This window comes from Homalodisca vitripennis, chromosome 6, assembly GCF_021130785.1.
Source record: "Homalodisca vitripennis isolate AUS2020 chromosome 6, UT_GWSS_2.1, whole genome shotgun sequence".
Taxonomy (NCBI): Eukaryota; Metazoa; Arthropoda; class Insecta; order Hemiptera; family Cicadellidae; genus Homalodisca; species Homalodisca vitripennis.
The window spans coordinates 32,024,619-32,039,931 of NC_060212.1; the positions used below are offsets into that span (position 1 = coordinate 32,024,619).

The window sequence follows — 15,313 nt, forward strand, 5'->3', positions numbered from 1 at the left end:
CTAAAATTAAGGGAAAAATGTAAGCTAAACATGGAAAAAGCACACACTCGCCAAGTTCATTACTATAATCTCAGAAGAAGAGATAACAGTTTTGTAATAGGCCAACAAGTTTTGAGGCGCAGCCATACACTTTCCTCAGCGGCTGAGAATATAGCAGGAAAATTGGCACCAAAGTTTGAAGGACCATACATCCTATATAGAAAAATAGGATGGAATATATTCGAACTTCGAGATCTCCAAGGAAAAGACGTAGGCCGAGCCCATACGAAGGATCTGAAGGCGTACTCTTCCTTGGAGGCACACTAGATCCCTGTGTTGCCCCGAAGTGTGCCCATAATTTCCTTTCTACTAACCTATATTATTGTATGATTTCTTGGTTGCCCGATGTGTTTTTTTTTTGGCGCCAAGAGTTGCTTTAGTAGACTAGTATTCCTACAACAAATCACCTTTCTATCCCAAATTCTTCCTTGTAAGACTGCCACTCTCCTGTACCCGGCGTGTCTAATATCCTTCCCTTAGAGATTTTATATTTTCGAGTTCAATTTTTGTTTATTTTTATTAGTAAAGCGAGATCTGATTTTGTTTTCTAGCAATTATATGTATTGTGAAAGACTGTGCCCGTAATATATTTTAGTGTAAATTTTAGTTTTGTTAAATAATTTTTTTTTGGTTATGCAGATTGCAATTTGTTTTTAGTTATATTTTCTTACCAGAATATGTTATAATTTTATTTTATTTGTTGATTAAAACATTAATTTCGTACGAAAAGAGTCTTTAGTTTGTTTCATTTCATTTCAGAAACTTTCAAAACGAATACAAGAGGAGGTTAAACTACGGTAACCTTTTTTTGTTTATCTATATAAAAATACCACATTTAACTTTTTTCTTCTTTTTTTGTTTCCCGAAGTACAGATGGGGTGTAACATGTTATTTTTTTTAACATACAAAATTAAATTTAAATTAAAAATATTCATTAGTAAAATTGAAAAATTAGAACAGACAATTTTTTTAATATTACGAATAACGACTTGAGTTTTAGAATTATCATAAAAAGGAGCGAAATAATTATTTTACTGACGATGAGTCAGACGCTATCTGGCAGGTCCGTGCCCGCACGGATATCGCCGCTTCCCCTCCGATCACGGCGAGAGGAGAAGGCTTCCCCCACCCCCGCGATCGCGCGAACCTATATAATGACGGCCGATTGAAGACACAGGGAGACAGCCAGTGACCGCGACACCGCCGACGACCGCTGCTCACCACTACTTCGACCCCTTCCCCCGACCCCGCTCGCTGAACGCTACATCGCGACTCGACGCCCGCCGCCGATATCCAGCACCAGGTAAGGAACAACGACCCTGTTCCTTACTAAAGTGTTTTATCTCCGCCACCAACAATTCTTCCAAATTTTTTATGTGAAACAGAATTTAATATTTTATTTGTCATTTATGAAAATTAATCGATCTGAAATATATTATTAATGTTTGATGGTTATAGATTTATTTTGATAAGATAATTGTTTGATTTTAAATATACTCTTAATAATTTTATTTGATATTTAAGGGTATCATTAAATTTAAATAGAATATATTTGACTTTCTCAATTTACTGAAACTTTAATTACTTTTTCAACTTGAATTACTAAAGTTATTCTTTTCTTCAATTTAACTTATATTTAGAATTTCAATTACTCAGATTATTTTTTTTGTCATTTCGACGACTAAATTTTAATTACTGTGTTAAAATTTTCCTTTCTAAATTTTTCAGATCTCGCATTTCTTTTCCTGGCGATCGATCTGACACCTCATCCCGAGTTTCCTTTACGAACTTTCCTACCAATTATCTCCTACCCGGAAAAAAAATTATAACAGTCGGGACTCGCCTTACCACTGCTTTCTTTCCGGCGATAGTACTGGCACCCACGACTTCCTTTTATAAATACTTTCTTCCCACCGACCCCCGTCCTCATAAACTAAATCTTATGTTCAATCGATGTAAATTTTTATATTAGGTATAAAGTTTTCTCGACCATCATTCTGTTGTCTGATTATTATCACATTTCTTGGCGAATCTCTAATCTACGCGGAAATATATTTTTCTTTCTTATTGAAGTTCAATCTAATTTTCATTTTATTAATTATTTATATTTTTGTAAGTGATTATCTTTATTTTTCTCCTTTATCTAATTCGGGACTCGCAACCCTTTCTTTTTATTTTTGCGAACGTCCTGACACCACCCTCACCCCGATAACCTCCATCAAAATATTTATTTAACGATATTTTAGTTTATTTTTCTAGTGAACTGTGCAGATAGGGTGAGTGTTCAATTTTCTTTGATATTCATAGAGCCCTAATATTTATAGTAATTTTAGCTTAGTAGCCTTATTGCATGGTTTAAATCATTTACCTTTATCTTAGCTGGCATATGGTAGGGTAATTCTGCATGGTGTGTTATAAGTGATTATTTTGTTTTTATTTTTCAAAATTATATGCCTGAGAAAGTAAACTCGATATTTTATTTTTGGAGCTATACACTTGCCTAGAGAAAAAATACAGTTTAGTCTATTTTTTATATTATAAATTCATCTAGCTTTTGCATCCCGTAGAAATATTTTTTGTTAATGGTTAGTGCTTGCTTTATGTATATAGTAGTTGCACTGTGATATTGGTGCATGGCTAATCTTTAATTTATAAGATTGTATATTTGCTATTGGTGTTATTTGAATATTGCTTTTGTTTGCCATTGCTATTCATATTTTGCTTTGATTTTGTATTTTGCTTCTACTAACCATCATTATTTAACCGATTAATTATTCCAACCCCGGGCTCAATAATTACTGTATACGACTCCCCGACCAAGTTATCAGTGGAGACTACTCAGCTTACTTGTAATTCCTCACTGACCGACGTATTAATAAACAATACAGTTGTTTTCGAAAATCGAACTCGCTTGAACAATAACTTTCCTAGAACAAGACATTTTTATTTTTCTGAGCAAGATTATTTTTTTATTTTTTACTTCTTCAAAATTTTATTGGAGTTGACGTGATGAAGTAAGCCCAACGTTATTTTGGAAGTATCAATTTCTTCCGCAGGGCCCTCTGATTCGACTCCTAACAATAAATAATAGTTATATGAAATTATCGAACCCTGGAATTTTCTAACCCAGCTCGACTGGCTATCTGGCAAGTTGCGAATATTTTCGCTTGCCCCGAAAATAACATCGCAATTTTACATAGTGTTTACTAAAGGATCATTGCAAAATTATTAATCACTTTTAGCTGCTTTTTAAACAAATATTTAAAATAAGGTAATAGTATTATTTTAAAGTACCTTAAATTTCACAACCTACAAGATTTTGTAATGGATGATTCTCATGTTAGGTATTTGTGAATCACAACTAACTTAATCATTACATAAAAATATAACCATATAATAACGAACATAACCACACCCATTCATTAGATCAATAAACAAAACTGTGCCATTAATCAGTTATCTTACTGACAAAATCAGTCAAAATCGGCACCAAAGTCTCAAATTAATTGACTAGTTGATTAGCTATTTTGACAATAAAAGTATCGACTTCCAATCCATTTTTCTTTTTCAAAAGGGAAATGATGGTGTAACAACGCAATAAATATCACAAAGAAATGGTAGAGTATCATAAAACAAGATCACCTCTTGGTATTGTTTAAAAAACTTATTTATATAATTTCTTAAACAAATTTTAAAATAAGTAAACTTTAAATGAAAGCTTAAAATATATTTTTTAAGTTCTATTTTTTTATTGTGCTAAATACACCTTGTAATGGTACTATATTATTCCGAATTCATCATATTAACCCAAGCATTTGGGAGAGCCAGTGGCGTTCGACTTGAGTCTGAATAGCATTGTTCAAATACAGCCCAGACCGGTACTGTACCAACTCACCTTCACCCACACACAGATCTATAGTCTTTGAAAAATGGGCACAATAAGGCAAAAGGAGATTAACCTTTCCTTTAAAATAAAAGAAACAAAAAAGATACTTTTCGTTATACCATATACTCCTGTCACGTGTGCTTCAAGAAAAGAAAATTCTTTTAAATATTGTGATCAGTCATTTAGATTTAGTCAAATAAACAATTTTATAACTGAACAACCAACACCAAATCTCTTTACCCCGAGTATATGACTTGTAAAGTAATGACGTGTCAAATTTCGTCAAAGTTTCCTGCATCAACTTACACGGCAGAGTGACACGTTTTATAAACATATACAATTGGAGGTTTGATAATATTCTTATTTTTTACTGAGAATAAAAAAATATTGCTATTACTTTTGGTACATTAATAAACTACTATTTAAATTTTTATATTTTGTGACTCACAAAATTTTGACTCAAAAGATTTTTTTTTTTTTTTTTTCTCTTAGGACAAGAAGCTTATAAATAGCACTTAGTCCTGTAAGAACCTTTGCGCTGCTTCCGGAGTGATAGGATATTCAGAATGGGTAAGGTTATGGAGTAGGGGCCGCCTCCTATCGAGATCCATGAGGAAGAATTAGGGCACTACATCTCAAAGTCATCCCGAAAGAAGGGGAGGCCAGCTCTGAACCAGCCTCTCCAGTCTAAGTAGGCAGGGGGTGCCACACCCTTGTTGAGGTTAACAGGAACCTCTGAGGTAAGGGAACAAACCCCACCAACTCCAACAGTCATCCTCCACAGTAGATTAGACCTATCGAATTGCCCATGAACCCCAGAATCTCAACATTTTCGGTTAGTGATGTGCCGCTACTGGACATCCATAAGGTGGCTCAGATTGAAGTGGCACATCGGTTTTTGCTGTGCCCAATGGTGGGTCCAACTGGTAGGTATAAACCAGCCAGAAGTGATCCCTACTGGGTAGACTCACATGATTTGGACATGGTTGTACAATTTTCTCGGATGAGATGTGGAAAGAACAACTAACAATAATTAATTCTTGTTTGGTGTTTTTCTTTTTACGATTGAAGGATTTTTAAGGAAACAGAATGTTTTTCGGACATTTACCATTGTTCTGTAATACATGGAATCAGTAACACTATGTTTCAAGGTCGGCAATCTGATGTCTTCCTCAGTTGGATAACTATAATTAAGGTTAAAATAAACAAATCGTACCAGAGCTTTGTGACACACGAGTCAGGACCCTGGTATTATTTATTAACCGTTTTTAGTCATCATGACCCCAATACTTGCAATACAGTTTGTTTTTATTTTAATATTATTAATATGTTTCTTCCAGTTAAATGAATTTTTTCTGTATAATATATCACATGGCTGCCTTTTGTCTAGTGCTGTCCACCTGCTCGTCTGTTCTGTATGTTCTACAGAGCCATAACCAAATATATCCCTTGTCTGCCCAGATGATAAGATAAGATGGCAGACCTTATCTGTGAAACCTTAGATAAGGAAATGCTCTAATAACTAGCAGTTTATATAATTTATCAGTTTTATTAGTTTGCACCAAGAATTTGAACTTAGATCAAATTCACAGTACAGTAAATTGTTATTTTTAGATTTTTATCAATAAATATGCTAATTTTAACTAAAATTCCATGTTTAATATTTTTTGCATTTACCTCTTATAGCATATTTAAAATGAAAAATTAGCTTTGAACTTAAAGAAAAATATATTTTATAGATGTCTTGGCGTTATAGAGAAATCAATGGATTTATTAGTGGCATATGAAGGGTTAAAACTGATGAACAAGTAGATTTGTTTGTGTATTTTTAACAGAAAACTATTTTGTATATTCATCGGATAAGTTCCTACACGAGTTTGCAAATTTCGTACCTGTTCCCAGCTCCAAGCAGGCCTCCCGGTAGCGTTCTGTGATGGGATGCATTTTCCAGGACATGACAACTCCATTCACTTCCCGGTAAGAGAGCAGCAGAGTAACCGGGTCTTGGGGAGCCAACATGGCACCGTCCTCTGTTGTCAGACTCAATCTGGGCTCCATGCCTTCAAAGCTGTTCCAAAATGTACATTGTTACTACTAATACCAGTATCACTCAATGAGGGACCTTACTCACTCAATGGAGGACCTTACACACTCAATGAGGGACCTTACTCACTCAATGGGGGACCTTCAAGAATTTTATTGCTTGTGAGCATTTATATAGAATGGAATTAACAAAGTAAAATGTAACAAAATATACAGAACTAATAATAACTGTCCATGTCATAACTTATGTTACATTATTTGACTTATGAATTTATTTTAAATAGTGACACACAGTCATAAACTGTAATGCTGATATCAAGCGGCCACTAAATATTAAGACCGTATCAGATAAATATAAAATTTTATATTCAATCGTATTACTTACAAGATTATGCCAAAATCACAATATGCATTTCATTTGTGACCACTGAATAAATCTATAACCTCATTTACATCAACCTCATCAATTTTGAATACTACATCTGTAAAAATATTTGCCATCAAACCTATTGACTAGTAATCCCGAAACGAATTCGGGAGTACATTATGTGCCGCCCGCAGTAATCTCGATAGCCGTGCGGAAAGAGTTACGGTGCTAAACAGTTTTCACAATAATGTTTCGTGATGAATAATCTCTCTTCTAAAAACATATACGATCTTCCGGATTAGATAAGAAACACTTTCAAATAATCCTCATCGCTCCCACTAGATCGCAGTTGCTCTTTTGTTTATTTCTTTTAGACCCAATTTACTGCCATGTGACTTTATTTAATCAGTTGTTCAAAAGTAATCAGCTAATTCCTATTTCTATTTGCAAACTGGATACATGTTGTAACCTCACTTTTACATTACCAGTTGACCTGATAGTTTGTAAACGATTTGTTGTGTTTGCAGTGAGTAAATAAACACGGGTGCTTGTGTAATTACTGAGTGTGTAAAATGGCACAAGAAAGACATTTAGACGAAGTTTCAGCTGAGATGCTCCCCTGAGACTCACTGCCCAGCATTTTCCCGCCACCATCCCTGTTACAAATAAGAAGCAAAAGTCGAGGAACGAATGCCACGTGTGCAGATAGACCAGTGTAGATGAGCAGCAGTGCAGGGACACAGATGTGATGCAATTGCGGCGTTCCGCTTTGTGTGCCCGACTGCTTCCGTGCCTTCTTCTTCTACAGGGCGGCCTATTTCCATGCACTTCAGCCTCAAGGGCCTTTTGTGCACCCTGGAAGCACACCATGAGACCAACCATTCTACAGTTTTAGCTGTTCAACAAACCACGGAAAACAACCAATCAAGTCCACCTGGGGCAAATCGCCACCCTTGTCCAAACTAACAAAGATAGTGTAGCATCCCTTCCTAATAGTGTAGCATCCCTTCCTATTACAAGGCAGTCAAAGAGCAAGTGTTCAGCAGTTTCCTTCTGCTCATCACACATTCTACAGAGCGGATCCTCCAGAAGGATATTGACTCTGTGAAGATGCTTCCTCAGGTGACCATGTCCCGTAATCAGACCCATAACCCGATAAGACACAGATCTATTTCCGCGCCTTTCAAAGCATCATTTATAGCAAGATTTCTGAGGAGACTTGTGTTCTGTGACTAACTTGTATCTATCGTGTACCTTAGTATGTTTATGAGAAAGTACTGGATATTTTATCTTATACTAATACTTTGTAAATATAACTTATGTGCATAATTTATTAGATTAATTTCTTTATAAATACACAAAAAACATCAACAATGTTTAATTGAGTGTTTTTTATAACACTTGTCCTGCAGTAAACCCAAATCACCTAAAAAACAAAAATCTGAAATTAAAATAAAAACTCACTTTTTAGGGCACTCTTACTAAAAAAAAACCAGTAATCAAGGGTTAATGTAAGGTGAGTGAAGATTCTTACAATTCTAGAAGATAAAACCACATGGTTGTAAACAATATTTTAATAGTAATTTATAATATTTTAGGAGAGTCCACAGTTTGGAATTGAATTGGAACACTCATCATTTAAATTAAATTTATCATTTACAAACTAATTTGGGAAAAAGATAAAATAATGATTAATAAACTGAATTAAAATTGACAGGAAGTGGACTACTGATATGACACCAGTAGTAAACAGGCAGTTTGTAATATCTGCCATTAAGCAAAGGTTAACTTGAGTTGTCAGTCAGCTGTAGCTGTTTACCTGGTCTGTCTACATGTAGCTCCAGTGATAACTGGCAGACTATACTAGCTCAAGGTCAGCTACAATTGCTTGTCACTACCTTCAATCATGGAACCTGTCTTAATTTGTGGGTTACTGATCTATTGATACAGCTATATTGGAAAAGTACTTAGTAAAATATTAAATAAACACTGATATAAAAATGTTTCTATAGTGACAAATTTTATATCTATATAAAAGGCAAAGCCCTCACTGAGTATTTAAATCCTACTTAAAAAACTAAATGGAAAATTTGAAATATCAGTCGGGTGACCTTGTAATAGCCAAGTTAAAAGGGCATGCTGCATGGCCAGCAGTGGTTGAAAATGTAGAAAAAAAAGGAAATTCTTTTATTTTTAGTGTAATGCTTTATGGTTCTAAAGATAAAGGAATATGTAGATTGAGCGAATTGTCAAGCTATGTAGAACAAAAACATAGAATTTCACAGGAAAAAAAGATGAAAAATGGAATTTATGCATTAGCACTTAAAGAAATCGAAGCCGATTGGATAATCAAGCAGAAAAAACAACATAATAGATGTTCACTAAATAATAGTTCACTAAATAATAGTACTGTTTCTCCCCTACGGGAAAACACTTTAGATTTGCCGCTTACACAACCGACGCCCAGGGAAACTCCAATTAGTAATTTATTTACAGCTAAAAATAAAACCGCTAAATATCAAGATGTAAAAACTCAAACGTTATATTCAGTTCAAAACATGGAAACAAATACTTCAAATAAGCTCTCAATCTGCATGTCTATAATAGAATCAAAATATATTACCGATGACTCTATCGAGGTGTACTATAATATGCTCACATCTAAAGTAGTTAAACAGGAAATACTGTTGATGAATCCTGTAGTAACACAAGCTGTCAAATGTCTAAATGACACTGATATTTTTGTGGAGCCTCTTCAAATTAGAAATAGGTCATTCATTTTCTTCCCAATTAGTGACTCACCTGTAAATGATGAAGTAGGGGGTTCTCACTGGAGTCTGTTGATGTATGAAAGAGAACATAACGGCTTTTTTTACTTTGACTCAATTGGGGATTATAATTTTCCACATGCAGAACAGTTTGTAAAAAACATATCTAAGCACCTGGGATTGGAAGAAACCACACCAATACACAAAGTAGCAGTACCGCAACAAAACAATGGAGTGGACTGTGGTATATATATGTTGATATTTGGGGACATACTCATCCAACTTATAAATCAGGGTAGAATCCATGAAATAAAAAAATAATGAAGGTGATTTCTGGCCAGACATTAAAGCAGGTGATATTATAACTAAGCGAGCACAACTAGCTTTCCTGCTGCATAATAATAACTTTATTGCACTCAGGTCTGATACAGTTGCTGAAATGATGTATCAAGTACCCACTCCTACCCCTAACCTGGCTCCTAGTGAGTACCCAGCTTCGGCGAGCTCCATTGTCGATGCTTCTGCAAACCACATAGCTGACTCCAACCTAAATGTAAATAACCAAAATTGTAAATGTAACATGAAACAAAATATTAAAGGTAGAAGGAATGAAGATGGTAAAGAAATAATGGATGTTGAGTTCTATTCAGACAGCCACGGAAGGGGCCTTCCTGAATTAATCGGTGCCCTTAGCAAGGGAAGGATAAGAGTAAGTGGTCTTGTTATGCCTGGGGCTACAACCCAGAAAGTGTATAGACAGGCTGAAAGAGCTCTTCACCGTCCCCTAGTAATAATTGCAGGGACTAATAATGTACTTAAAAAGTCAACAAAAGAAATTTACTTAAATTTAGAAAAAAATTTGCAGTGTCTAAGTAAAGAAAGAACTGTACACATAACAACAATCCCAAATCGTTATGATACAAATCCCACTGATCGAACACATCATGAAATAGATATAGCTAACAACTACATCAGAGAAGTTGCAGTAAGAATGAAAAATATAAGCATCATTGACTTGGAGGACCTTAAAAGACATCACTTCACTCGTCATGGTCTACACCTAAATTACCAAGGCAAAAAGAAACTATCTTATATGATAATCAACTCTCTGAGCAAAACTTCTGTATATGAAAACGAAACATTTCTACCGGTAGACCACAACAATATCACACAAGAATTACAAAACGTTAAAGATAACACAGAAATACTGGTGAATGGTGACATAAAAATAATTGAATCCAATATGAGAAAGATAATTAATAAAAATAAAAATAATGAGCATCTAGCATTTGCCCACTGCATTTCAAGAGACTTCAGTCATAAACGGCATATGAGTGCTGGGGTAGCAACCGTCTTCTGTAAACAGTTCGGTAAACCGACCACTCTCCTTACCAACTATTTAACCCACCAAAAAAGTATTGATGGAGTGAATGTGTACGGGTTGATTACTAAATCAGACTTTTATAAAAAGCCAATTGTTTCTGATTACGACACAGCCTTTAAGCATTTCACAGAGGACTTTAAAATAAAAAATTTTAAGTATTTAATTTGCTCCCCCATGGGTTGTGTCCGGGATAATATTTCAACAGAACACTTTGCAGCTAATATTGTTGATTTCCAGCAACGCACAGGAGCCTCTGTGCAGATTATAATTTTTAATGAAAACTCAAAGCGACCATTAAGAAATGGACTCTCTTTCATTGATTTCAAACAAAGTCTGCATACTGCAATTTCTGCTCATCTGTTAAAACAAATGGAGACCAATCCCAACTTAGAGATGGCTGAAGCAGTTCAACCAACATCCCTGCATTCTGCAAATGGAGATCGAAATGGAGCAGATGCAAACACTGGACTGGTGACGCCTCAGGAATGTGATATATCCCTTGTGACGACTTCACTGAATGAATTTCCACCTTTACCAACTACAACTAGAACTGTTTCAGATAGTAACTATTCCTTTAACTCTTGTAAAATTTCAAATATCTCATGCTCCAAAGTTGATGAAAATGTAAGAATTTTTAAAGCAAAACAGAAATGTGAGACCGGATGCCTTGCCTTTAAACTCCCCAATAACTCGGATCCAAAGCCCCACTTAAATAATTTAAATAAAAAATATAAAAATAAAAGCATAAAAATTTTTCACTAAAATATTAGGGATTTACAGATTCGTGTTGAATCTTTAGAAATAACACTATCCGAATTAGACCCTCAAATAATTGTGTTAACAGAACACAATATGTCAAAAAATCAAAACTTGAACGCTTTAACATAGAAAATTATATTTTAATATCAGAATATTCTCGTACTACAACTTCGGGAGGAGGTGTAGCAATTCTCTCAAAGGAGGGTTTAAGGGGGAGGCAGCTGGTTTTTCCAACTGTTGTTGAACTTTGTCAGGACAAATTATTTGAATGTTGTTTAGCTAAATTTAAGATAGAAAAGTATAGTTTTATATTAGCAGGAGTTTATAGAACACCTCAATTTAACAATAGCGAATTTTTAGATAGATTAGACTCTCTTATAGAATTTCTTGTAGCAAAAGACAAATATTTAATCATTACAGGAGATTTTAACATTAACATGTTAAATGAATCTAAAGAGACAAAGGAACTTAAGAACATTTTAAATCGCCATGGAATGAGTTTCTTAATTGATTTTCCTACTAGAGTGACACCAACATGTAAATCCTGTATAGATAATTTTTTGACAAATATTAATAGAAATGAAGTTAAAGTCTCAGGAATTATAACAGCCTTATCTGACCATGATGCACAAATGCTCGAACTTCTGCAAACCCAAATAAAAACTGGGAAAACATTAACTTTTGTTGGAAGACAATTTTCATTAAATAATATGGTACTTTTTAAATCTTTATTGGAAAAAGAAGATTGGCTCCCAGTCTTTTACTCAACAGTCAATGAAAAATATGATTGTTTTGACAGTATCTTCAGATACTATTTTAATCTTTGTTTTCCACTTACACAAATTAAAAAAGAAAATAAAAAGCACACTTGGATTACACAAGATTTAAAGGATGAAAAAAATGAAAGAATTTGTCTTAGTAAATTGTCAAGGCTTACAAAATCTGATAATTTAAAAAATGAAGTTAAGAATAAAGTTAAACAATACAATTCAAAACTAACTAAATGTAAGAAAAATTATTTTGATACCAAAATCAAAAACACAGAAAATATTAGTAAAACAACATGGCAAATTATAAATAAAGAAACAAAAAAGAATAAAAGTAAATGTGAAGGCAATCTTGTACTAAAAACTAAAGAATCATCTATTAGTGATCCATCTCTTATTGCAATCTCCTTTAATGATTATTTTATAAATGTGACAGATGCACTGTTAAAGGATCTATCTTCAGTACAGCCAAAATATGACAAATGTGACAATCACAAACCTGGTAACACTTTATTAAAATTTCAATGCCCGCCCTTGACTGAAACAGAATTGATACAAATTTTTGACTCTCTCAAAAATAAATCGTCTAGTGGATATGATGGAGTTCCAGTGAAATTGATAAAATTTGTCAAACATTCCTTAAGTAAACCATTATTGCATTTAATAAATTCTTCTCTCATTACAGGCATATTTCCTGACAAATTAAAAGTTTCAAAGGTTATCCCAGTCTTCAAAAAAGGCTCAGCAACAGATATTCAAAATTATCGTCCAATTTCAATTTTACCATCAATCTCAAAAATTTTTGAAAGAACCATGTATCATAGGTTAGTCAAACATCTAGAGGTAAATGATCTTTATGACAAGGCACAACATGGATTTCGAAAAAATAAATCTACTATAACAGCATTGGTAGAGTTCACTGAATCTATAATAGAATCAGTTGACAAAAACGAAAATGTAACAGGAATATTCATGGATCTGTCAAAAGCTTTTGATAGCATATCTCATGACATTTTACTCGAGAAATTGAAAAATTTAGGAATCAATAACATCCATCTAAGATGGTTTGAAACATATCTTTCCAATAGAAAACAGTATGTTGAGATATCTCACATAGAAAATAACAAATTACAAAAATTTCAATCTAACATCCAAATAGTAAGAAATGGAGTACCTCAAGGATCTATTTTGGGTCCTTTATTATTTATTTGTTACATAAGGGAAATGCCAAAGTGCCTTAGTATTCTTGAAAATAACAAAAACCAGCTCTGTTTATTTGCAGATGACTCAAACTTAATCATTTCTGCCAAAACAGAAGCTGAATTAGAAATAACTGTGTATTTGGAACTTTCAAAATTACAAACATTTTTCATTGACAACAAATTAGTTCTAAATACGGAGAAAACTAACTTTATTTCTTTCAGTACCAAACAAAGTAGAAAACACTCAAGTCCCAATATCTTATTAAATGATTCCTGTTTGGGTCAAGTTCGCAATACAAAATTTCTAGGACTAATCATAGACAACAACCTTAGCTGGGATTTGCATATTGAACAGGTGATAAATCGTATCAATTCTGGAATATATGCTATTAAAAGACTGTCTTATTTATGCAGCTTATCAGCTTTAAAGATGGTCTTTCATGCCCACATTCAATCCCATATTGCATATGGAATAGGTGTGTATGGAGGAACCACAAATCAAAATTTTAATAAAATTCTTATCTTGCAAAAAAAAGCGCTGCGAATAATGTTAAAAATTGATAAGGAAGAATCAGTTAAAAATCATTTCACTGAACTAAATATTTTAACAGTGCATAGCCTTTACATTTTAGAATGTGTGATGTATGTTAAAACTCATCAGTCCAGTTTCAAGAGTCACTGTGAAAATCATACATATAACACTAGAAATAAGAAGGAATTAGTATTACCTAAGCATAATTTGGAGTATTATAAAAAAAAAACTTCTTATGCTGGAATAAAATTTTTAAAATCAATTCCAAAAATAATATCAAGTGTTCGAGACATAAAGTTCAAATCAATGTTAAAAAAGTATTTAATTCAAAAGGCATTTTATTCATTTGAAGAATTTTATACAATATTATGATTTTACTCATAACTATTATAGTAACTTATTTTTAGTGACGCTATTTATTGTACTCATGTGCAAAATATAAATAAAGATATTAAATAAAAAAAATAAAAAAAAACCATCCCTGTTACAAATAAGAAGCAAAAGTTGAGGAGCGAATGCCACGTATGCAGATAGACCAGCATTGATGAGCAGCGGTGCGAGGAGAAGACACAGATGTGATGCGGCGTTCCGCTTTGTGTCCCGACTGCTTCCGTGCCTTCTTCTTCTTCTACGGGGCGGCGTATTTCCATGCACTTCAGCCTCAAGGGCCTTTTGCGCACCCTGGAAGCACACCATGAGACCGACCAGTCTACGGTTTTAGCAGTTCTACAAACCACCGAAAACAACCAATCAGGTCCTCCTGGAGAAATTCGCCACCCTTGTCAAAACTACCAAAGATGGTGTAGCACTCCCTTGCTATTACAGGGCAGTCAAAGAGCAGGTGTTCAGCAGTTTCCTCCTGCTCGTCACACATTCTACAGAGTGGATCCTCCCGAAGGATATGGACTCTGTGAAGATGCTTCCTCTGGTGACCATGTCCCATAATCAGACCCATAACCCGAGAAAACACCTATCTACATACATGCCTTTCAAAGCATCATAGCAAGATTTCTGAGGAGACTTGTGTTCTGTAACTAAATTTCCAACTGTTTAGAACGTTAAATGCTTTTACCTGTAATACCGCTTTGCCGCTTCCTCAGCAAGCCATGCTATGGTGAGAGGCTCAGCAGAGGTTATCGGCAACGGAACCAACAGGAGTTTTCCTTCCACTCGGACTTTTATTGAAGGTGGAGCCATCTGAATTCAAATTGAAAACAATTTTATTTCATTTAATTTTGTAATTAAAAATCATACAAATAAAGAACAGCATCAAATATATTTTATTTTAAATATCTTAATATTTCCATAAATTCTTCAAATAAATGTAAAGCTTTATTATTTTCGATTTATCATTTTCGGCTTTTTGGGATTTATTTATAAACTTAATACCTGCTGAGCTTGGTTTCTTATAATGAAATTCCAACGAGTGTTTATGTACTATAATTAGTTTCTATTTCGTGTAAATTAGTCGTGGCTTGACCCTAATCGAGGTAATTTGTAAGCATTTGATCTGACTGTCATTAAAGTTTCAAGTATAAACATTCCATAAACAGTCAAAATTCCCAA

The 15,313-nt window shown here is 34.0% G+C and overlaps 1 protein-coding gene across 2 annotated transcripts in view; it reads right to left on the reverse strand.

Annotated features, from left to right (window-relative positions):
* LOC124364213 (tonsoku-like protein) overlaps positions 1 to 15,313 on the reverse strand; it is a 61,989-nt gene that overhangs the window by 15,738 nt on the left and 30,938 nt on the right. For both annotated transcript variants that reach the window (XM_046819529.1, XM_046819528.1), the window contains 2 exons: positions 14,820 to 14,944; positions 5,818 to 5,993 (listed from right to left, as the gene is read on the reverse strand). In XM_046819529.1, the coding sequence (XP_046675485.1) occupies positions 5,818 to 5,993; positions 14,820 to 14,944 (301 nt within the window). The remainder of the gene's footprint in view (positions 1 to 5,817; positions 5,994 to 14,819; positions 14,945 to 15,313) is intronic.